The following is a 25,712-nucleotide window of genomic DNA, read 5'->3' as shown; positions in this document are numbered from 1 at the left end:
CCGATCACTGAAGTTAAGCAACGTCGGGCTCGGTTAGTACTTGGATGGGTGACCGCCTGGGAACACCGAGTGCTGTAGACGCCCTTTTGCACCTATTTTCACGCTTGGATTTGCATTTTCACTCTTGGAAGGCTGAGTCTCGATCGCGTGCGGGCCATTTAGACCAGTTCCTGGCCTGGACAAAATTTTTTGGCCGAAATTAATTTTTCTGTGTGTACCATAGCCTATTATATGGACAAAGACTCGCCTGAAACATCCCTGTCTAACGTCTACGGCCATACCACGTTGAAATCACCAGTTCTCGTCCGATCACTGAAGTTAAGCAACGTCGGGCTCGGTTAGTACTTGGATGGGTGACCGCCTGGGAACACCGAGTGCTGTAGACGCCCTTTTGCACCTATTTTCACGCTTGGATTTGCATTTTCACTCTTGGAAGGCTGAGTCTCGATCGCGTGCGGGCCATTTAGACCAGTTCCTGGCCTGGACAAAATTTTTTGGCCGAAATTAATTTTTCTGTGTGTACCATAGCCTATTATATGGACAAAGACTCGCCTGAAACATCCCTGTCTAACGTCTACGGCCATACCACGTTGAAAACACTAGTTCTCGTCCGATCACTGAAGTTAAGCAACGTCGGGCTCGGTTAGCACTTGGATGGGTGACCGCCTGGGAACACCGAGTGCTGTAGACGCCCTTTTGCACCTATTTTCACGCTTGGATTTGCATTTTCACTCTTGGAAGGCTGAGTCTCGATCGCGTGCGGGCCATTTAGACCAGTTCCTGGCCTGGACAAAATTTTTTGGCCGAAATTAATTTTTCTGTGTGTACCATAGCCTATTATATGGACAAAGACTCGCCTGAAACATCCCTGTCTAACGTCTACGGCCATACCACGTTGAAAACACCAGTTCTCGTCCGATCACTGAAGTTAAGCAACGTCGGGCTCGGTTAGTACTTGGATGGGTGACCGCCTGGGAACACCGAGTGCTGTAGACGCCCTTTTGCACCTATTTTCACGCTTGGATTTGCATTTTCACTCTTGGAAGGCTGAGTCTCGATCGCGTGCGGGCCATTTAGACCAGTTCCTGGCCTGGACAAAATTTTTTGGCCGAAATTAATTTTTCTGTGTGTACCATAGCCTATTATATGGACAAAGACTCGCCTGAAACATCCCTGTCTAACGTCTACGGCCATACCACGTTGAAAACACCAGTTCTTGTCCGATCACTGAAGTTTCTATTTTCTTTTTTTTTATATAAGTCCAATATATGTCATAACATGGATAATTTTCCATTGACTTTGTATGGGATGACGTCATCGGGCCCCATCAGCTGATTTAATTTTCCATTTGTTTCTGAAGCGCCCTGTAAACAGATTAACTAATACTGTTTGATATTGACCTAGTATACTGAATTTCTTTTATATTTTGTACAACATTGTTACGTTAACATTTTTGTATACCCATTCATTATAAGGTTATTGATATCATTTTTAAAGTGAGATGCATACTTTTTATATTTAACCCTTAAATAGTATTGAGGTATATTTACATTTAACGTAAATTATTTCTAAGTGACCATTATCATCAAAGTCTCATTTTAAGGCTTGCGAGACGAAATAAACTCTAACTGCACAAGCAGACGGATAAATGTATAATATACATGCTTTGAAAGACCATGATTCGACATTTGCGGGGTTGAATTGGGTCTTGAACATAAGTAAATAGTCTTCTGATTATACATTAGAAGAATACGCAACACATATAGATAAATTAATAGATTACGCACTACATAGGTGATCAAACGAGTTATACAAGGAGTAACAATACAACGGAATATATCTATAGTAATTATATTACAAATATGTTCTGTCAAATCTTTGAAAGTTTAATGGGTTTTTAATCCGTTGCCTGTGTTAAAGGGACACTTATAGCTTTTTGTGTCAGCCTTTCATTTTAGTTCTCTGAGTGATCTTAGCATAAATTTTGGACTACAAATTGTTATTATGACATATTGGATTCAGTCGGCTTTTTGCAAGGGATTCAGGTCAACCTGTATATGAAATATGAATTGAATGCCCAAATATAAAAGCGGAAAGTAGAACTGCACTGAATAATCAATGTGATTAACATCCAGATATGAATGTATAGCTTCGTCTCTTTTCTGTAGGTTACTACGCTTACCATCTTCTTCTAAATCATGTTCTGAGGAATTTTTAACAAAGTGGTCATATCTCAGCAAACAATTAACAATATTAACAAACTATTATTATAACGAATAATGTAAGACAATGAATATTTGTGAAAAATACCATATATATATATATATAGGGTTGTCATCAATTCTTTTAAGCCATTTTCGAGAGAACAAGTTGTTATTTAATCCATATTCAATTCATATATGCATAATATCTTAGCATGCTTTCAGCTTAATAGTAGCTTCTTCAGAGATATAAAATAATTTTAACTTTCAACAATATATACATTTCAGAGGTAACTATTCAAAACAAACAATGAATATCATAGTTACTCCCTTATGCACGATAGCAAATAAAACGTGTTGAAACTAGTTAAAAACCATATATATGTATTATTTGTATGTGCCTATGCACTCTTGAAATATTTCCTTTCCATTCGTATTCGTAACCAATCACTATAGGTTTAACAATAAGTTGTCAATATCTTCATATAGGCATGGGTTCTTTTTTTTAGAAATGAGCCAAACTATGCTTTCAATTCAGTAAAATATACAGTGTAATTAATACCCTATTTCTATGTCTTATTGCATGTTTGTAATCTATTAATATCTAGTTACGCTAACTTCACAATGAAGTTAATGGTATAATATTTAAAAGACTATTAAGCCGCTTTACATTTGAGTTAAAGATGGGTTTCCTTATTTTTAGTGTTGAATTAAGCACACTCTATGATTAATTGGTGTTTCTAGTGAATCATCATGTATTTTTAATCATATCTTTATGTTCTTATTGTACAATTAAGAGTTTTAATTGAAAATTTGACAAAGAAGTCACAAGCAAAATCGTAAATGTATTATCCTCTCTGTAGACATACTGAAAATAAAAGCAAGAATGATCTTACAATTTTAATTTTTTTTTTATAAATCTTGTTTATTTGAAGCTTGTGCATACTCCCTCCCCCTCTCTCCCTTTATGATATAATTTGTCATTATAAATATGAAAACATCTTTTCCTCTTACCATCGGAATTGTATCATATTAAACATAAAAAAGTGAAAAGTAGGCCTACTCTCAAAACAAATTTGGCAAATTTAAGCCAATCAATAATAATGTTCACAGCTCACCATTGAAAGTTGAGCCTTCAAATCCACGCGTGTACGTAATTATTCGCGTTTGAAAGTTAAAAAGACGAGTCTTCTTTTCTTGAGACACTGTCATATATAGAACGGGGAAGTAATACGTTTCTAAGGGATGTCTGTGCTTGCCGTTACACACTGACAATGGTATTTGCTTATTGCTAAGCAATCCACAATGATATATTTTAAAATGCAGTAAGTAAATAAGTTAATTCAAATTTGACAAATGATTCTCTGTTATGTCACATGATCATATAAATGAATAAGTAACGAGCAAACTGTAAACTGAGCAGTAGTTACGAAGGGCTATGTTATAAAAACGAATTGAAGACGTCTACCCGAAAATATCCGATTTATATTTCTATATTTTTCATTTGGATTTAATGCTCGTGGTGAAAAACTGCAATTGGTGCTTATTGAAGAAAATATTATCCCTCACTTTTCTGCCGCTATTCCGTAGCGTTCCTAGAATTAGAATCATTTGATAAAACAATACATCCAGATGGAGTTGAAAACGAATCCTCACATCAAACTTAATGCTGATGATTATTTGTATCATCTGGATCTTGAGACAAGTAAGCTGGATTTTAAAAAAGAATTCAACGATGTGAAGGTAAGTGTGGAACCTTTTGTATAATTATATTCAATACAATTCAATGTGAATATGAAACCAATGCAATATATATTTAATGCTTGTATTTTTATCAAGGCCAATGGCAACGACAGCCTCCCAAAACTATGGGTATAAATGGGGGCAGATTGATTTAATGGGGGAAAACTGTCGAAGTTGATATTCAAAATGCTGCAGATATGTGGAGCGCATAGGCGCATACCCCCATATAACTTCTGATAGAGTACTCCCCAAAAAAAACTATTGAAAAATAGAATTGATTGGTGCTTTCTGACACATACAATGTGTGAAACTTTTGTATTGGCACCATTTCGCAATTATTTCCAAAACAATTCAAATTTGATATGCAACCAATACAATCCATATTCAAGTCAATTTAAGGCTATCATTACCATTTTGAAACTGTATTTTCAACAAGATTATGACGACAATGGCTTTCAGATTGTGAAAGAAATATTAAAAATAATCTGTGTCTAATTGATGGATTTTAGCGGAAAACATCTTCAAAATGTGGAAAAGACTTTAAAGCATTCTTGCACGACTAATAAAATATTTCACCAATCGACTGGCATTAATTTATGGAACTAAACAAAGTAGCCTGGACCATTAACCATTACAATATAACTTTCGTTTTTTAGTTTGTGTGCATAGGGGGTTCACCAACGCGAATGTTGAAGTTTGCTAAATTTATGAGTAAGCAGTTGACCGGGAATATAGAAGAGCCACGGAACTATGCCAAGGGAACTGATAGATATTGTTTATATAAGGCAGGACCAGTATTAATAGCAAATGTAAGTAGGCTGTAATAAAAATGGATAGGATGCTTCTGATCTAGTTCCATTTTATATTCAGATATATTTCGTTTGGTTATTCAGAACGTTACAAAAATACAGTTATTAAAGTATATTTTTTACAGGCTGGCATGAGCTTAATTAAGTATTCCAGGATTATTACTTTTCAGAATGAGAAATAAAATTAACATTTTTTTAACTTGAACTGAAGAATAACCTAGAGGAGATCTTTGTTCAGAAAACGATTACACCTGGTTCTTGGATAGCTAAATATGAGCTCTTTACCAAGTCTGGTAAAATGCATAAGTCAGATGAATTTATCGATTTATGTGTGTGTACATACACATAAGAAAAGTTGTAAAGAAGAATTCTTGATAGAGATGGAAATCTGCATATTATTATATAACATCATATAGGGGTTAACCGAAAGCCAACTTAAGCATGCATTATTGAATGAGCCAGTAAGTTTCTGACTTTATATGAAAACCATTTTGTTTCCTTCAGCATGGAATCGGAACAGCATCCTTATCAGTGGTGCTGAATGAGCTGTTCAAACTATTATTCTACGCTCAATGTAGCAATGTTATTTTTCTCAGATTAGGAACTTGTGGTGGAATTGGTAAGTTTATCGCTCTTTTCTTTTTGACAGATTTATAAGAAACTTAAGTTTATCTCAATAACCGTGGCCCTGTGTGCAACAAGCACATGTTAAAAATCCAGCTTAATTTGCTGCGTCGCTTCCTTGATGTTCCTGATTGCAACCGACATAGCGTTGACAGTAGAGCAATAGAGAATTTAATTCGGTTGTGATTGGAATTTGAGGAGTAGTACGAATAATTATGCTCAAGGTCACAATTTGGTGTTATTTAATGTGTATATTTTTGTTTCAGGTGTTGAGGCCGGCACTGTAGTAATTACTGATAAGGCAGTCAATGGTGAACTAGAACCTATATTTTCTTACGTAAGTAGAAAGAGATGCCTACATGACGAACCTAGTTACAGAGTGTCATAAGATGCAGAAAAGTTAGACCAGTTCCTATTGATCTTTCAATTGAACCTTTTCTTGAAGATTGGTTTCCTTGTAAGTTAAGTTCGTTTTTCTCTTTCTTAAGGGAGGCGGTCGTGGTCGTTTCCATGATGTGTTTGTATAATACATGTATATCAAAATACTCAAAGATAAGAATCAGGAAAAATATGTCACTCATTTTAATATCTGAGTAATTATTAATAATGCCGTTATTTACGAATATGTGAGGATTAGAGATACATACCAATGCTTTTCAAGTCTGAATGTTTGTACGAACCCAATAATATTTCAGCAGAAAACCTAATTATCTTTCCATGTCATTCCAGATGAAGCTTGGTAAAAGAATTAACTCACCTACTTATGTAGATTCTGATTTAGCAAACGAAATTTATAACTGTTGCAAAGACAATTTCAATGTTGCTCGTGGTACAACATGCTCAGTCGACTGTTTTTACGAAGGTACGTTTCTAATAAATGAATTTATCTTTAACCTCAGTTTAGCTTTAGCTCATGTTACAAAACGCGTTTTTACATCCCTTCTGACTTGTATCTAGCGTAATGCAATATTGTCTAAATCATTTTATAGACCGAATGACAATCAATTCTGACGAAAATTGGTTTTATGTTTTTTTCAGCACAAGGAAGACTTGATGGTGCTCTATGTGATTACTTTGAAAACGACAAGCAAGATTTCATCAAAAGACTTCAGGACAAGGGAGTTATAAACATGGAAATGGAAGGGCTGGGTTTGTTTTCTTATTGTCACAGAGTCGGCTTCAAAGGTATAATTTAAGCTTCTTTATATTTAGTTAAAGTTAGTTAAAGAAACTTCAAAATTCTTCATTACAGAAAGTTCAAGTATACTTGCTTAAAAAAAAGTGTCAATTCAACACTAACAGTGCCCCTTCCTAATAGTGAAAGCATCCAAACATTTGTTTCGTATCAATTGTGTTGATAAAAGCCGTGAGAACGAACAAAAATGATTTTCTAGCAACATTATTGTGTGGCGATCACTGAATTCGAATCTTCTTTTTAAGATTATCTACTTGTTTAATTTGCACTCATCTATCTTTCAGCTGCCATGATAGCAGTAACGATAGTCAACCGTTTAGTCGAAGATGTACCAACATCTGAGATTGACGTTATAAAAGAATGGGAAGAAAGGCCATTTAAAGTAGCTTTACAATTTATAAGAAGTAAACTCTAAAAACGTAGTCGAAAAAACACGTGATCCAAATTACTTAACCCAATATAGTTCCTATTAATAAAGCTGTTTATATATAGTATTTTACTGATAAGCCTATAGCCTACATTAACTATGAATCTTTCTGCAATTAGACCAATTTGTTTTGTAAAACAAGAATAAACTAGCTATTAGTTTTATATAAATAAAATTATCCATTATCAGGAAAAGCAACTTATTGTCATACACTTTCCAATGAGCCCAATATGAAAAGCCATGGTTTATCTTTTGTCTTAATCTAAGCTTAAGATTCCCTAATTATTTCATCGTTAAAAGGGATAAGTTGGCCATTATCGGGGGTTGATTTGGATCTTCGAAGGTACAGCGAAGGTGGAACTTCGCTTCATAGCTGAGCTTTCACGCTTGCTACGCTCGAGCGAAGAAAAACCCACCTTTTGAATCCTGTTGTGTTCGATTAACGCTACACAGGCCAGTTTATACCCCGCTTAGCTTCTTTATCTTGACTAAGCGAATCTTTTGCTACACATCGCATACCTTCGTTATGTCAACACAAATTTGTCTACGCCAGTTGATTGCAAAGATCAAAGCGAAGCGAAGAAGTAGTACCACACTTTACTCATTCGCCTAACTTTAAAATGAACTCGCGAAGGTACAGCGAATGTGAAACTTCGCTTCATAGATGAGCTTTGGAGCTTGCTACGCCCAAGCGAATAAAAACGCGCGCTCTTAGCGGAGTATATACTGGCCTGTTAAGCGATAAGCGAACATAACAGGGGTAAAGCCAGAGAGTCTATCTATACTCTATGGTAAAGCTTAGAGCTGTGTTATAACAATGTTTGCCGGGATACTTCTTGACAACGCCATACTGACGTCAAAAGGAAATTTCTAAGATAAGACGTCTTCTTTTGATTTGTAACGGAGGTGTTTGTCTAATCATATGTTATGCTAATCTTCTAGAAATGAAACTTTTTAAGAAATTGCAGAAGCGAATTCAGGGTATTCGACTATTTCGTCTTCGAAAATCGAGAAAAATTGGTATTTTAGTAGAACGGAAGGAACAATTAACCATGTCCATGGAAGAATCAAATCCAAAACAAAGGCAACGTCAACCAGCACTTTCTGAACTTAAACTTCAATCAATGTTGAAAACACCCTGTGAAAATGCAGCCAACAACATAATTTATCTGTGGAAGTGTGCTCAAAAAGAAAATCAGGTCCGAATTCTTAAATTCAGACGTAATTTTTCTCTGGATCGAAGATGCTTAAAACCACCAAGTGTCAGCCGCAAACCGAGAAAGTCTTCAAGCGGAACTCGACAGCGATCTCGAACTAACAGCAGAAACAACAAATTGCGCTGCAGGTCTGAACTTGAAAAGATAGAAGAGGTTTTACAAGAAGAAAGTAATTTGAACCACAGTGCAAAGGAGTCCGAATCTGATTCTTCCCAGTTGATCCCAAGATCTAAAAGTGACGAGAAATGTGATAGATTGGAGATTGAAACCTCAATTTTCGATTCTCAGAAGAAGGAGATATTTCTCAAGTTCATTCCAGTCGACAAAAATTATCAATTGATACGCAAGAAAATTGGGAATGATAGAATAGGGTCGAGTTGGATTGAGATACAGGCATGGTGCACTAAATATCAATCTAAACATCAGAAAATAAATCAAATTCGGCCAACAATTCGTAAAAGTCAAACACTTCTCATGACCAAGGACAGAAAGCCCAAGTTCACTATTTATGGTGACAATTTGGAATTCGGCAATCAAAAGCTGTGTGAAGAAACATCAGTTCGTGATGAAGAAATTTTGGATCATCCACGGTTCGGTTTTCATTCAAATCAAGAGTATTTAAGTACCATTGAAACCAGTGCAGAATCCAGGGGCAATAGAATTCAGTTCAGCATAGCACCAGAGGTTTTGTCTTCATCCATTCAACAGTGTCACCAGAAAACAGAAATGATACTATCGTGTTTAAGAACTTATTTTAAGGATTTCGCCGATATCGAAGTCATGTGGGTTGATTCACTTCGTAAGCATTTACCCAACAAATCTTTCAAGAGTTGCTTCCCTTCAAGCGTGGCTGAGGTTCTCAAATCACAGACGGCAAAGGCTCGAGCTGTTTTGTATGTTACTAAGGACGTGTCGATATTATTACGTCATCCTGATACTTGTTTCCTGTCAACTCTTGCGTTTACTGCAGGAATAAGTCGAGATCAACTAGTCATTCTACCATTTGATATGAAACCTCGATATTTCTCGGTTGTAAAGCGACGGTAAATTTATGACGAGGACTTATTAGCACTGTTGCAAGTGTACTTGTGGTAACTTTGTGGTAACTTGATAGGCCTACCAATGGACCTGTCGATGTCGAATTAAAAGGAATGATCAAATAGAGAGAAAGTATTGATTAAAGTGTTGATCATAAATCACATAAATGTTCAAAAAATATTTTTTAAGTGAGAGTAGAAAATATTAATTTTGTTTACACTATGACAAACTACAAATGTATTTATTTGTTTTCCTACTCTTCAGGCTGTCGAGAACAAACCCTTTCTTTCTAATGAATGTTTCGGGTACTTGTATTTAAACAAATTTAATGAATTTGTGTCGACTCGTAATTATCTTTTTGACCATGTAATGGACCAATACTATTAAATTCGAACAAAATAATCGGTGACATGGTATTTTCCAACCAAATTCTGTTTCAATATTTTTATAAGGTATCTTGAATAGTTTCATTATCTATTGGGATTAAATGGTTTCAGTGTCCATTCGAATTTTAAGTTGTCTTTTAACGTCACCAACGTACTGTGGGATCTTGAAAAACCTCGTCACCTAACACTGGATCTCGATTTGATAATTTTGTTGCTTTAGGGTTTACCTATTGTGTAGGCGTTTACATTGCAAGAAAAGTTAGGCCTTCCGAGTTGATTTATCAGATTTCTGTTACTTCTGCTTTTGTGCTCATTCTTGTGTTAATATGGTAAACGGATATGGTTAAATCAATAAGAATAACAAAATGGTTTATTTCACTCTTTTATTTTCGATGTATTTTTAAATTTTCATTGTACAACACTGTGATGATGTCATATCGTACATTGCATAATAACATGAGAAAATTAGCACAGGTGCAGCTTACTAAATCTGTATTCAAAATCGTTCTTTCACTTCCTCAAATTCCAGGCACACAAATGCCTTCAAAATAAATTAAAAAATAACACAACGATTTCGACCAGAAACTGGTACAAATATGCAAAAGATATATAAATTAATACTTAGATATAAACATATAAATGCCACATAAATTGTTCTAGTTTTGATTTTATGTAGGCAACTTGCAGATTTATTTAACAAATATAAGATCAAAACCCAATTGTCTCGTTCTTCATGGGTTTCTTACAAATTCAACTGTTCGGCCAAAATGCCAAAATGAGCACAAATACAGCAATATTTTAGATGAAGCTTACATAAACCAAATGAAACAAAATTTTAAGGGGATATGTTTTAATCAAATTGAAATATATCAAACAGTTATTTATAATGCACGTAGATGCTCTTATATGAAACCATTCCCAATATGTAAGGCATATATTGTCCGTCCATCTATTGCTTTCAGAGTTTTTTTCCGATATAACACTAACATTTATAAAAGAAGTACAAAAGCAGGCTAATACAGAAAAGCAATACACGGGTTAGAATGAAACATTTTAGCCGTCATGCTCCCTTTTCCATCCTGGTGGAGAAAAGTAGGAAGTAAAACTCCATTCATTTCATTCCACCTTTCCCTCCCCGAGAAATCGTTCTGCTATGCCACCTCTCCCTTCACACCCTCCAGTTTTGAATTTTCTCATTTGACCTCTTTAAAGCCTAGTGCTGTTTGCACCCCTCCCTTTCCCCTTTTGACAATTCTCTGTCCCCCACTATGTCCCCTTGACTAATGATTCATAGAAACTATTTCAAATCCAGAATTGTCTGATTTATTTATATTTCCGATCTATTTATATATATTGTGACCAGGGCAGGCTTCTCTGTCTACTTACAGAAGTAAAAAACAAAATGACTTCATAGAATGATGACCAGTCGCCACTATCCGTTATAACTATAACATCAATGACAATGACCTCACTACTCCTTATTACATATTTTCTATGACGTCTTGAGAGAGGCTACGTCACACATACATTCGTACCAAAATAAACTTTCTATCGACATAACTGATATTCAACTCAACTGAAAAATTAGATATAAATAATTGTTGGCATTTAATTGCGTGTCATATTATAGTATAGCATGTGCGCTATGTAGGCATATTCTAATATCTCACATTAACCTTTTAGTGCTCAGAATCAATATTATTAGTAAATATCATACAATGAGATTGTACTGATGTCTCTATATATATCTACAAGATTAAATACGGATTTAAAACGCTTTTTGTAACATTTTTGTCCAAGACTGACCTCGGATAACCTTGGCTAGTATTACCAGCGACCATATTCTTTGGCCATTTTGACATGACGTGGTCGTTTTTAAAACCTTGTCATACGTTTTATGCCAAGATCTGGTCGTTGAAAGCCTCATGAATGAACAAAATCAGCTACAAACGCTACAAATGTTGAAACAAAATTGGCCAAAACGAGTGTCTACAATACAATGATCAATTTTAAAGGAATAGTATGCTTTGTAAATTTGTGATAAACTTGAATGAAATAAACATATTGTAAACGTTTTTGTTGTTATTATTTTATTTTGTCTAATATCTCAAATTAAAATTAATAAATTCCAATACCTGGGGGCCGCCATCTTTGTCAGAAAAGTCACGTGACATGACGTCACGTCGTAGACAGAATATCAAAATGGCGGAATGTCAAGCTTGGTGATGCTTTAACAATAAGAAGAAAAACAAAGACGTAAGCTACTTCCGGATACCAGACCCCACTAAGAATCTACAAAAGAGAGCATTGACCGACAGATGGCTCCACAACATCGGTACGGGTTGGACAGTGGATACGTTTCACTTCTCAACAAATAAAGTCGTGTGTGAAAAACATTTTCTATCGCCAGACTTCGAAGTTTACATGACCGCTTTGCTTCTTGGATATGCACCCAGGTGTAAGAGGGTGAAAGGAGCAGCTTTCGACCGTCGTAGATAGAAAGGTAAACAAACATTATGGCTGACATAACGCGAAGAAAAACTCACATTTGGGTCAAAATAACTTGTACCGCCCTGTTCAATTTTAGTATTTTGACTCGGTTATCCAGAGTATAAAGGCAAAGAGCGTATTAAAATCAATCTTGATAATCAAGGCTGACAATAGCATGCCACAATCTGCATTACAGGGACTGGATATTCCGGATACAAATATAGTAAAAAGCATCTTGACCTGACGGTTCAGCCAAGAAGCAAAGCGGTCATGTTAACTTCGAAGTCTGGCGGTAGAAAATGTTTTTCACACACGACTTTATTTGTTGAGAAGTGAAACGTATCCACTGTCCAACCCGTACCGATGTTGTGGAGCCATCTGTCGGTCAATGCTCTCTTTTGTAGATTCTTAGTGGGGTCTGGTATCCGGAAGTAGCTTACGTCTTTGTTTTTCTTCTTATTGTTAAGGCATCACCAAGCTTGACATTCCGCCATTTTGATATTCTATCTACGACGTGACGTCATGTCACGTGACTTTTCTGACAAAGATGGCGGCCCCCAGGTATTGGAATTTATTAATTTTAATTTGAGATATTAGACAAAATAAAATAATAACAACAACAAAAACGTTTACAATATGTTTATTTCCTTTTATGTTTTTGGGTGGTTGCATTTTAGTGATGACTTCCAACTTTTCAGGGTTGGGTGCTATGCTCTGGATATTAAATGACCTAAATATTTTATTTCTGGCTTTAAAAACTCACAGTTTGAAGGTTTTAATTTTAAACCTGCCTTTTCTTATCTGCGAAAAACTTCTTCAATGTGCAAAAGATGTTCATCAAAGGCGTTCTAGTGAATGATGATATCATCGATAAAAACCTTAACATACTTCTTTAGCAGTCCACTCATTACCATGTCCATGAGTCCCTGAAATATACAAGGAGCAGTTGAAATACCAAAGGGAAGTCTATTAAATTCAAATAACCCCATAAAACTAGTAAAAGCTGTTTTGGGTTTATCGGATTCGATTTGCCAAAAACCATTCTTTAAATCCAAGGATGTAAAGAATTGGGATCCTGATAATGAATTGATCAGATCCTCCATGTGCGGCAGAGGATAACTGTTTTGTCGAAGTTGTTCATTCAATTTCCGGTAGTCAACACAAAAACGATAACTCGAATCTGATTTTAAAATAAGCACTACCGGAAATGAATAATTGCTGTCCGATGGTCGGATAATTCCAGCATTTAACATTTTATCAACTTCTTTTTCAATTGCTTCCCTTTTGGTCATGGGAACTCGACATTGTCGTAGCCTTATGGGTGGAGCATCACCCGTATCTAGTTTGGCTAGGACAACATCAGTTCGTCCTAAGTGTATATCATGTGTCACTAATAATTGGGAGTGTCTATTTAATAACCCTAGACTTATATGATTTAAATTCATCAATTTGTTGAAATCGACAACGGGACTAACTACTCGCTCAACAACACGACTATTATCGGTCATTTTGCCTCACCCAGAGCTATTGGTTGACCCTCTACGAGATTTAAGCTAACACCTGTTTCATTAATGATCTCTAATCTTAACATATTACTTGTTACTGTGTAAACCGCACTGGCCATGATAAGGCCAGGTTGGTCTAAAAATAATTTTGTAATTTTGACGTATCCAGTGGAGTGACCATGACCTCCCCACCAATAAACCTACTTGAAATGTGTACCTCTATATAACCTACAGTACGAGGGTTTATCTTGACATTATTTATTGAAATAAGTAATTCTCTTATCTCATTTTCCCTTGAATTAAGAATTATCATACTCTTGCTTACTAACATAGTTTTATTGCAAAAATCGAGCTTAACTCCAAATGAAGTAAAGAAATCGTTTCCCAATATCAAATTTTTCCCTAAATTTCTAACAACGTAAAAATTGAACTTAATCTTGTCCTTATCCAATCTAAAATAAAGCGTTACTAAACCTGTTATGTCTAAATTATCTCCCGTGACCCCAACAACCCTAGGAAGAATGTCTGACCTAGTATTGTAGTCACAAATATCTTTCTTATCAAGTTTCTTAAAGATCCAATAATCTAAGACACTGATATCTGCTCCAGAGTCCACTAATGCTGTGATAATTCTTAAAAACCCAATAGAAACGTCACAGAATAAAATACCAGTTTTCTTTGAAATTTGTGGGTGTAAGATTTCGGGATCTGGTTCCCACCCACTAGGAACAGATCCATTTAGTTTCCCGCACCCTTCCGGCATTCTCTGACCATATGTCCAGCGCGACCACAATTCTTGCATATGGGCTTTCCATCTGGTGTCCATTGGAAATTGTACACATTTCGCTGGGCCTGGTGGTTGCGTTGAAACCTATGCGAACTGGATGGTTGCACTGGTCCTTTCATTAGCCGTTCAAATTTATTAGCGAGCGCGGTTTGCTGATCTGATAGAATTTTTAATTTGGATTCCAGTGATGATGGCTTTTCTACAGATGTCGAATCGACCTCCATTGGCTCAGCGGTGTTAGATCGTCTTCGCTCTCGAGGTGTGTGAAATCGTGGATGCTTTTTTGATTGCAAGATCAAATGTTGTCGGTGAGTCTTTTAGGAGTCCTCGAACAATGGAATCTTCTTTCATTCCATCGATAAAGACATCGATCAACATGGATTGTACCATAGGGTTGTCCATATCGTCCTCGGCCAATGACCGAAATGCGGTCGGCATAGCCCTGGACAGTTTCTGTCGATGTTGGCCTTACCTTTTTCAATTTTTGCAAACAGTATTTTGAGTCTAGCACATCCCCGAATCGCTCCTTCAGAGTCTGTTTGAGGACATCCCACCCTACATTTGGGTTACTTTTTAAGAACCTTGTACAAAATTCTCCGACTATTCCGGACGAACGTTGAAGTACTAGCGACCTCATTCGAGAATCATCAGCATGAACGAAAACTTGTGCCTTTTCAAGGTCCTTTAACCTTTCACTAAATTACTGAAAACTTTCCCCAGTAAAGAGACGCACTTGGTTTTGCAGAACCTGAGCCCTAAGTTCAAGCTTCAGGTGTCTAAAATTCGTTGATGTCCGTTCCTTTGTAAAATCAAGTCGAAATCGAATTAACTATCCCGGACAAGCCCCCAAAAATAGTTGTAGCAAAGGTGGTGAATAATCAACTATTGTTACTTGATTTTACAGTTTTTTAATTTCCTCCCCCGATCTCTCTATTCCCCAGACCTCAAAAACCAACTAAATACGTTAAATAGTTATGTCCTTCGTCTGTCAGTTCCAAATCCAAAAAAACCAAGATACTGCCCAACTCAACGTTTCCCTTTTTATAAGATTCCTTTCGATATGTCCAAGGGTTGATTCCTTTATGGGAACATTCAATTTTGTCAGAATATAATTGGCCGAAAATAAGGTGAAACGATGAGTAAGGCATTTTAGTTAGTTATGAATTGATTTATATTATTGACTGATAAGGGTGATCAGGGTCAAGGGGCCTAGAGAGACAATACAATAAGATAATAATATAGAATTAATCAATATGCACCTTACTGCAGACTTTGTTACAACTTTATCAACGATGAATATTTCGTTTGTCTAGTATCCAATGTAACCTTTTTCGAATTTGCTTTTATATTTGAAAATACGAACGCGATCTCCAACTTTAAATTAGGGTTTAATATTTAAATTATTCATTTCATTTTTAAAATGATTACGGGTATAAGAAAACTTTATAATAACTGGATTTTGACTAGCTTCCATTGGAGAAACACCGATGGAAGAATGAATTTTAGTATTATATTCTGATATTACAGTGGGTAAAATCTTTAACCATTTTTGAGACTTTAGTTCTGTGAATTTTTTGAAAAGTTTTGATTTAAGCGTCCTGTTAAATCTTTCTACTACTACAGCTTTTCCCTCGTTATGAGTACTGTAAATTTCAATTTCATATTTTTATTATAAAATTCGCTTCCTTTATCTACCCACAGTTTTTCTGGATGTCGGCCAGATTGTTTCATGATCGTTTCAAAAGCATGTTTGACTGATAATCCTGTTTTGTTTTTCAAAGGAATAACCCAAGCATATCTTGTATACAAATCTATAACTGTCAAGCAATATTTATATCCTCTTTCGACTGGCATATTAATTAAATCGGCTGACTTTTAAATTTCTAAATTCTTTATGAATTTCATCCGCCAATCCCATACCCAATTTCATCTTTGCTTTTAACAGTTTTAAGATGAGAACCTTTTGCATTCTCTCTTTGAAAGTTGGATTTGGAATATTTTCAAGTTCGATTATCATTTGTCTGTCTGCTTCGTGTCTGAACTTTATGTCTTTGTTTCTGTATAAAATATCGTGTTTAAGCGCAGCTGCATCAACTCTATTGACTGGTTCTTGGCCCAGTTTGGGTTTATCGTTTTCGTCTATTCGCAGATCTAACCTAGTACCTGGACCAGTGTAATATTGACCGGGAAGATGTTTTTCTCCAGGATATTTTGCCCATGGAAATCCAGGAAGAGAGCCTAATGATTTTTGTATATCTGAACCGAAATAAGTTTTTGGAGCGTGAGCGACTAGCATTTTTATCCTATAACTTTAAAACCTTTTCCTTTCCTTTCTTCTAGTCTCCTATTACGTAGTTCTCTTATTAGCTGTAATTCTTTCAACTCGTCAGATTGTTTCACTGCGTCGCTTATACTCTTTCCCGCTTCCGCGATAGATCCTATAGCTTTAGCTTCGGATGAAATGAGGGATTTGTTGTTTGAAACAAAGCTAGCTACGTTTTGGAATTATTTTTGAACCTACAGAAAATATTGATGAAAAGATACCGTCGCCTGAATAATCTTCGAAATTCTGTTGTTCGTGTTTTAAAATTAAACTCATCCTATTTTTAAATGAGTTAATTTAACGAAGAAATTGTGGTCTGTTTTTTCAAACAAGAGTTATCTTCCTTCTAGAAGTTTCTAGAAAAAGAACTCTGTGAAAACGAGGCTATAAACCGGATATTATTCAATCAAGAAATAATTTTTGTAGGTAAGGGAAATATTTAATATGCTCTGTTATTTTTCGTTAATTATTCTATCTAATGAGGGAGTTATAGGATTCTGATTAAATTTTTTGATAGTTTAAGATGTTGGACAGAGAATGTGTCTTTTTTAAATTGTGTTTTTTGCGATGATTTACGAGTGTTTTGTGTTATGTCCTATATACATCTTACTGCTAATGGCCGCTAATTTCTACAAAATATGGAATTTGACCCCATGCTGCTACATGGGGTGTAATCTCATAAACTTGTCATTAACAATTGGTTCCATAAAATTCTTGATGACCTACACACATTGGTATCAGATTACATTCTCTGAGTTGAAAAGTTGTATGCTAAGCGTTCTATTCTTGTTTAAAGCTATAAATAGCTTGGTCACAATTTGCAGCCATAAAACTCCCAGAATCTGTGAGAGTTTAAATAATTGGTTAATGTATTCAGAGTAGCCAATTAAAAACTAGTATTCCAAATCTTAATTTCGTTGTAGGTTTAAGTTCTTGTAGCACAAGTGATTCTGATTGACTATATGTTTAAAACAAGTATTGTTGAGCTCTTATTTAACAAAACTGGAGGCATGGCAGTTGCACAAAATAAATTTTTGAACTGGCTGCTCACATGTAGTTTATCATCAACTCCAGGGTCTAAAGTAAATTTTTTTTTCTACGAGGTAAAAATCGAATAAACGATTTAAAAAGCAATTTTTAATACCAAATTTCTGTTTTGTCAAGTAAAATATATGATTTTTTTGATGATTTTTCTGTGAGCGTGTTATTTTTTTTCAATAAGGTGTGAAAATTATCTAAAGGTATCAATATTCCACACTCATCTTTGAAAAAATGTTTTAAGAATCCTAATATGAAAGATTTATCTTTTATATAGTATTTTTTGAAGCTTAAATTCGGAAAATTATTTGCAAAATTGTAGATAGCAATATCCTGAACATACTGTTGTCGATATATATTTCATTTTTGACCATTGGTATTTTTTACCTTCAAAACAATTCTACCTTTTAGAATAAACATAAAATTTAAATTGTCAATTAGAGTATTTATTCATCAGTGGACTTGTCTTATGCAGATTTATGACACCAGTTAAGCCCACTGATGAATATATATTCCTATAAGCCAAATCTGAGAAGAACTTCTTGATGATTCATAATTGAAAAAATCTTCTATTTCTGTTAAAAACTATCAATGAAATATTTTTTTTATCAAATATTCCCTAAATTTAAAAAAATAACGGTTTCTTTCTAAACATGACATCATGTCCTCATCATTCCTTACAAAAATAATACTTACTAGATTATAATGAGATGATTTATAGGGTGTTAAGAACATTGTTGACACATTGTTTACACAGACCATTCCTGGTAATTAATTGCGTTCAACCTTGAAAATGGTGTGAACTCCAAAGAAGTAAAAATTTTTTAGCAATATGTGGGACTGTATAGTCAACAATGGCGTATTTACTTCCTTGTGTGATTGATTCATATACTACCACTATAGATTCATATACTATCACTACAGATTCATTGATAATAATATGAAATTTCAATGTATAATCTCATCATATAATCTCATCATATCATTTCATCTAATCAACTTCTGTAGTGGTATATCCCTTGTTAATTTCTCCGGGGGGTGAAATACGGTATTGTTGACTTTATAGGTTTTAACATGCACACTCAGTCGATCATCTAAGAAGCATTCAATTTGAAAAAAATACTTCCAAACTTTGATATTTTGAACTGTTAAAATTCTTTTTTCAGTTTTCTAATGATTTCTTCTAGGGGAAAGAATGAGTAATAGAATAATTAATAATTTGGCCGAAATTAATTTTTTTCTGTGTGTACCATAGCCTATTATATGGACAAAGACTCGCCTGAAACATCCCTGTCTAACGTATACGGCCATACCACGTTGAAAACACCAGTTCTCGTCCGATCACTGAAGTTAAGCAACGTCGGGCTCGGTTAGTACTTGGATTGGTGACCGCCTGGGAACACCGAGCGCTGTAGACACCTATTTTCACGCTTGGATTTGCATTTTCACTCTTGGAAGGCTGAGTCTCGATCGCGTGCGGACCAATTAGACCAGTTCCTGGCCTGGACAAAATTTTTTGGCCGAAATTAATTTTTCTGTGTGTACCATAGCCTATTATATGGACAAAGACTCGCCTGAAACATCCCTGTCTAACGTCTACGGCCATACCACGTTAAAAACACCAGTTCTCGTCCGATCACTGAAGTTAAGCAACGTCGGGCTCGGTTAGTACTTGGATTGGTGACCGCCTGGGAACACCGAGCGCTGTAGACACCTATTTTCACGCTTGGATTTGAATTTTCACTCTTGGAAGGCTGAGTCTCGATCGCGTGCGGACCAATTAGACCAGTTCCTGGCCTGGACAAAATTTTTTGGACGAAATTAATATTTCTGTGTGTACCATAGCCTATTATATGGACAAAGACTCGCCTGAAACATCCCTGTCTAACGTCTACGGCCATACCACGTTGAAAACACCAGTTCTCGTCCGATCACTGAAGTTAAGCAACGTCGGGCTCGGTTAGTACTTGGATTGGTGACCGCCTGGGAACACCGAGCGCTGTAGACACCTATTTTCACGCTTGGATTTGCATTTTCACTCTTGGAAGGCTGAGTCTCGATCGCGTGCGGACCAATTAGACCAGTTCCTGGCCTGGACAAAATTTTTTGGCCGAAATTAATATTTCTGTGTGTACCATAGCCTATTATATGGACAAAGACTCGCCTGAAACATCCCTGTCTAACGTCTACGGCCATCCCACGTTGAAAACACCAGTTCTCGTCCGATCACTGAAGGTTTTTTTCTTTTTTTTTTTCCAATATAGGTCAGAAGATGGATAATTGTCCATTGACTTTGTATGGGATGACGTCATCGGGCCCCATCAGCTGGTTTAATTTTCCATTTGTTTCTGAAGCGCCCTGTAAACAGATTAACTAATACTGTTTGATATTGACCTGGTATACTGAATTTCTTTTATATTTTGTACAACATTGTTACGATAACATTTTCGTATACCCATTCATTATAAGGTTATTGATATCATTTTTAAAGGGAGATGCATACTGTTTATATTTAACCCTTAAATGGTATTGAGGTATTCTTATATCTAACGTAAATTATTGTGACCATTATCATCAAAGTCTCATTTTAAGGCTTGCGAGACGAAATAAACTCTAACTGCACAAGCAGACGGATAAATATATAATATACATGCCTTGAAAGACCATGATTCGACATTTGCGGGGTTGAATTGGGTCTTGAACATAAGTAAATAGTCTTCTGATTATATATTAGAAGAATACGCAACACATACAGATAAATTAATAGATTACGCACTACAAAGGTGATCAAACGAGTTATACAAGGTATAACAATACAACGGAATATATCTATAGTAATTATATTACAAATATGTTCTGTCAAATCTTTGAAATTTTAATGGGTTTTAAATCCGTTGCCTGTGTTAAAGGGACACTTATAGCTTTTTGTGTCAGCCTTTCATTTTAGTTCTCTGAGTGATCTTAACATAAGTTTTGGATTACAAATTGTTATTATGACATATTGGATTCAGTCGGCTTTTTGCAAGGGATTCAGGCCAACCTGTATATGAAATATGAATTGAATGCCCAAATATAAAAGCGGAAAGTAGAACTGCTCTGAATAATCAATGTGATTAACATCCAGATATGAATGTATAGCTTCGTCTCTTTTCTGTAGGTTACTACGCTTACCATCTTCTTCTAAATCATGTTCTGAGGAATTTTTAAAAAAGTGGTCATATTTCAGCAAACAATTAACAATATTAATAACTATTATTATAACGAATAATGTAAGACAATGAATATTTGTGAAAAATACCATATATATATATATAGGGTTGTCATCAATTCTTTTAAGCCATTTTCGAGAGAACAAGTTGTTATTTAATCCATATTCAATTCATATATACATAATATCTTAGCATGCTTTCAGCTTAATAGTAGCTTCTTCAGAGATATAAAATAATTTTAACTTTCAACAATATATACATTTCAGAGGTAACTATTCAAAACAAACAATGAATATCATAGTTACTCCCTTATGCACGATAGCAAATAAAACGTGTTGAAACTAGTTAAAAACCATATATATGTATTATTTGTATGTGCCTATGCACTCTTGAAATATTTCCTTTCCATTCGTATTCGTAACCAATCACTATAGGTTTAACAATGAGTTGTCAATATCTTCATATAGGCATGGGTTCTTTTTTTTAGAAATCAGCCAAACTATGCTTTCAATTCAGTAAAATATACAGTGCAATTAATACCCTATTTTCATGTCTTATTGCATGTTTGTAATCTATTAATATCTAGTTACGCTAACTTCACAATGAAGTTAATGGTATAATATTTAAAAGACTATTAAGCCGCTTTACATTTGAGTTAAAGATGGGTTTCCTTATTTTTAGTGTCGAATTAAGCACACTCTATGATTAATTGGTGTTTCTAGTGAATCATCATGTATTTTTAATCATATCATTATGTTCTTATTGTACAATTAAGAGTTTTAACCAATCATTTATGTCCATGTACGTACAGTATGGAAAAAAAAAGATTTTGAGACCTTTCTTGGTCGGTCACTTATTGAAATTCTGCTGGTAATTCTCTTATAATTTAGCTAATTACGAATTGATCATGTGAGACAAACTGGTATTTTTCGCAAGTCATTAGAACACTTCTACCTTCTATTCTTAAAAGAATGGGCATTTTCATTAATGAAAATAAGGGAACCCATCTTTAAATAAAACTATATATTATGGTGAAAGCATTTTGAAAATTTGACAAAGAAGTCACAAGCAAAATCGTAAATGTATTATCCTATCTATAGACATACTGAAAATAAAAGCAAGAATGATCTTACAATTTTAATTTTTTTTTTTATAAATCTTGTTTATTTGAAGCTTGTGCATCCCCCCTCCCCCTCTCTCCCTTTATGATATAATTTGTCATTATAAATATGAAAACATCTTTTCCGCTTACCGTCGGAATTATATTATATTAAACATTAAAAAAGTGAAAATAACACTATATGCCTACTCTCAAAACAAATTTGGCAAATTTAAGCCATTCAGCTTAAACTTAAGCCAATCAGTAATAGAGTTCACAGCTCACCTTTGAAATTTGAGCCTTCAAATCCACGCGTGTCCAGAATTATTTGCGTTTGAAAGTTAAAAAGACGAGTCTTCTTTTCTTGAGACACTGCCATATATAGAAAAGACATATAGAAAAATGAAAAGAAATTATACTAGTTTGAGATATTTTTGAAGGAATTATGCGATATTCATACATTCCTAGAACTTCTGAAGACTTTGGAAGCAATACATCCAGATGGAGTTGAAAACGAATCCTCACATCAAACTTAATGCTGATGATTATTTGTATCATCTGGATCTTGAGACAAGTAAGCTGGATTTTAAAAAAGAATTCAACGATGTGAAGGTAGGTGTGGAACATTTTGTATAATTATATTCAATACAATTCAACGTGAATATGAAACCAATGCAATATATATTTAATGCTTGTATTTTTATCAAGGCCAATGGCAACGACAGCCTCCCAAGACTATGGGTATAAATGGGGGCAGATTGATTTAATGGGGGAAAACTGTCGAATTTGATATTCAAAATGCTGCAGATCTGTGGAGCGCATAGGCGCATACCCCCATATAACTTCTGATAGAGTACTCCCCAAAGAAAACTATTGAAAAATAGAATTGATTGGTGCTTTCTGACACATACAATGTGTGAAACTTTTGTATTGGCACCATTTTGCAATTATTTCCAAAACAATTCAAAGTAGTCTGGACCATTAACCATTACAATATAACTTTCGTTTTTTAGTTTGTGTGCATAGGGGGTTCACCAACGCGAATGTTGAACTTTGCTAAATTTATGAGTAAGCAGTTGACCGGGAATACAGAAGAGCCACGGAACTATGCCAAGGGAACTGATAGATATTGTTTATATAAGGCAGGACCAGTATTAATAGCTAATGTAAGTAGGCTGTAATAAAAATGGATAGGATGCTTCTGATCTAGTTCCATTTTATATTCAGATATATTTCGTTTGGTTATTCAGAACGTTACAAAAATACAGTTATTAAAGTATATTTTTTACAGGCTGGCATGAGCTTAATTAAGTATTCCACGATTATTACTTTTCAGAATGAGAAATAACATTAATATTTTTTTTAACTTGAACTGAAGAATAACCTAGAGGAGATCTTTGTTCAGAAAACGATTACACCTGGTTCTTGGATAGCTAAATATGAGCTCTTTACCAAGTCTGGTAAAATGCATAAGTCAGATGAATTTATCGATTTATATGTGTGTACATACACATAAGAAAAGTTGTAAAGAAGAATTCTTGATAGAGATGGAAATCTGCATATTATTATATAACATCATATAGGGGTTAACCGAAAGCCAACTTAAGCATGCATTATTGAATGAGCCAGTAAGACTGACTTTATAAACAATTTTGTTTTCTTCAGCATGGAATCGGAACAGCATCCTTATCAGTGGTGCTGAATGAGCTATTCAAACTATTATTCTACGCTCAATGTAGCAATGTTATTTTTCTCAGATTAGGAACTTGTGGTGGAATTGGTAAGTTTATCGCTCTTCCTTTTGACAGCTTTATAAGAAACTACCACCTTAAGTTTATTTCAATAACCGTGGCCCTGTGTGCAACAAGCACATGTTAAAAATCCAGCTTGATTTGCTGCGTCGCTTCCTTTCGGTTGTGATTGGAATTTGAGGAGTAGTACGAATAATTATGCTCAAGGTCACAATTTGGTGTTATTTAATGTGTATATTTTTGTTTCAGGTGTTGAGGGCGGCACTGTAGTAATTACTGATAAGGCAGTCAATGGTGAACTAGAACCTATATTTTCTTACGTAAGTAGAAAGAGATGCCTACATGACGAACCTAGTTACAGAGTGTCATAAGATGCAGAAAAGTTAGACCAGTTCCTATTGATCTCTCAATTGAACCTTTTCTTGAAGATTGGTTTCCTTGTAAGTTATTCGTTTTTCTCTTTCTTAAGGGAGGCGGTCGTGGTCGTTTCCATGATGTGTTTGTATAATACATGTATATCAAAATACTCAAAGATAAGAATCAGGAAAAATATGTCACTCATTTTAATATCTGAGTAATTATTAATAATGCCGTTATTTACGAATATGTGAGGATTAGAGATACATACCAATGCTTTTCAAGTCTGAATGTTTGTACGAACCCAATAATATTTCAACAGAAAACCTAATTATCTTTCCATGTCATTCCAGATGAAGCTTGGTAAAAGAATTAACTCACCTACTTATGTAGATTCTGATTTAGTAAACGAAATTTATAACTGTTGCAAAGACAATTTCAATGTTGCTCGTGGTACAACATGCTCAGTCGACTGTTTTTACGAAGGTACGTTTCTAATAAATGAATTTATCTTTAACCTCAGTTTAGCTTTAGCTCATGTTACAAAACGCGTTTTTACAGCCCTTCTGACTTGTATCTAGCGTAATGCAATATTGTCTAAATCATTTTATAGACCGAATGACAATCAATTCTGACGAAAATTGGTTTTATGTTTTTTTCAGCACAAGGAAGACTTGATGGTGCTCTGTGTGATTACTTTGAAAACGACAAGCAAGATTTCATCAAAAGACTTCAGGACAAGGGAGTTATAAACATGGAAATGGAAGGGCTGGGTTTGTTTTCTTATTGTCACAGAGCCGGCTTCAAAGGTATAATTTAAGCTTCTTTATATTTAGTTAAAGTTAGTTAAAGAAACTTCAAAATTTTTCATTACAGAAAATTCAAGTACACTTGCTTAAAAAATAGTGAAAGCATCCAAACATTTGTTTCGTATCAATTGTGTTGATAAAAGCCGTGAGAACGAACAAAAATGATTTTCTAGCAACATTATTGTGTGGCGATCACTGAATTCGAATCTTCTTTTTAAGATTATCTACTTGTTTAATTTGCACTCATCTATCTTTCAGCTGCCATGATAGCAGTAACGATAGTCAACCGTTTAGTCGAAGATGTACCAACATCTGAGATTGACGTTATAAAAGAATGGGAAGAAAGGCCATTTAAAGTAGCTTTACAATTTATAAGAAGTAAACTCTAAAAACGTAGTCGAAAAAACACGTGATCCAAATTACTTAACCCAATATAGTTCCTATTAATAAAGCTGTTTATATATAGTATTTTACTGATAAGCCTATAGCCTACATTAACTATGAATCTTTCTGCAATTAGACCAATTTGTTTTGTAAAACAAGAATAAACTAGCTATTAGTTTTATATAAATAAAATTATCCATTATCAGGAAAAGCAACTTATTGTCATACACTTTCCAATGAGCCCAATATGAAAAGCCATGGTTTATCTTTTGTCTTAATCTAAGCTTAAGATTCCCTAATTATTTCATCGTTAAAAGGGA

At 34.8% G+C, this 25,712-nt stretch overlaps 4 protein-coding genes across 4 annotated transcripts; 3 read left to right on the top strand and 1 right to left on the bottom strand.

Moving 5' to 3' along the window:
* Window positions 1–3,833: 3,833 nt before the first annotated feature.
* On the top strand, window positions 3,834–6,987 carry LOTGIDRAFT_115853 (hypothetical protein; the record flags this gene model as incomplete). The annotated part of the gene is made up of 7 exons (XM_009054666.1): window positions 3,834–3,944; window positions 4,601–4,753; window positions 5,258–5,372; window positions 5,644–5,714; window positions 6,107–6,239; window positions 6,416–6,562; window positions 6,857–6,987. The coding sequence occupies 7 exons, from the start codon at window positions 3,834–3,836 to the stop codon at window positions 6,985–6,987; spliced, it is 861 nt and encodes a 286-aa protein (XP_009052914.1).
* Window positions 6,988–8,051: 1,064 nt separating this feature from the next.
* LOTGIDRAFT_159978 (hypothetical protein) lies at window positions 8,052–9,263 on the top strand (the record flags this gene model as incomplete). Its single annotated transcript, XM_009054665.1, has 1 exon — window positions 8,052–9,263. One exon carries the CDS (start codon window positions 8,052–8,054, stop codon window positions 9,261–9,263), a length of 1,212 nt encoding a protein of 403 aa, XP_009052913.1.
* A 9,814-nt stretch (window positions 9,264–19,077) lies between these two features.
* LOTGIDRAFT_115623 (hypothetical protein) lies at window positions 19,078–19,448 on the bottom strand (the record flags this gene model as incomplete). The annotated part of the gene is made up of 2 exons (XM_009054664.1): window positions 19,078–19,231; window positions 19,384–19,448. Coding segments are annotated over 2 exons (219 nt in total), but the record flags the coding sequence as incomplete, so codon positions are not given.
* Window positions 19,449–22,592: 3,144 nt separating this feature from the next.
* Window positions 22,593–25,397, top strand: LOTGIDRAFT_159977 (hypothetical protein; the record flags this gene model as incomplete). The annotated part of the gene is made up of 7 exons (XM_009054663.1): window positions 22,593–22,703; window positions 23,105–23,257; window positions 23,757–23,871; window positions 24,092–24,162; window positions 24,553–24,685; window positions 24,862–25,008; window positions 25,267–25,397. 7 exons carry the CDS (start codon window positions 22,593–22,595, stop codon window positions 25,395–25,397), a joined length of 861 nt encoding a protein of 286 aa, XP_009052911.1.
* Window positions 25,398–25,712: the final 315 nt, after the last annotated feature.

The sequence above is a fragment of the Lottia gigantea genome (assembly GCF_000327385.1).
Source record: "Lottia gigantea unplaced genomic scaffold LOTGIsca_22, whole genome shotgun sequence".
NCBI classification, from domain to species: Eukaryota; Metazoa; Mollusca; class Gastropoda; family Lottiidae; genus Lottia; species Lottia gigantea.
Note: the sequence above shows the minus strand (reverse complement) of the source record. Positions and strands in the feature narration are given on the sequence as shown.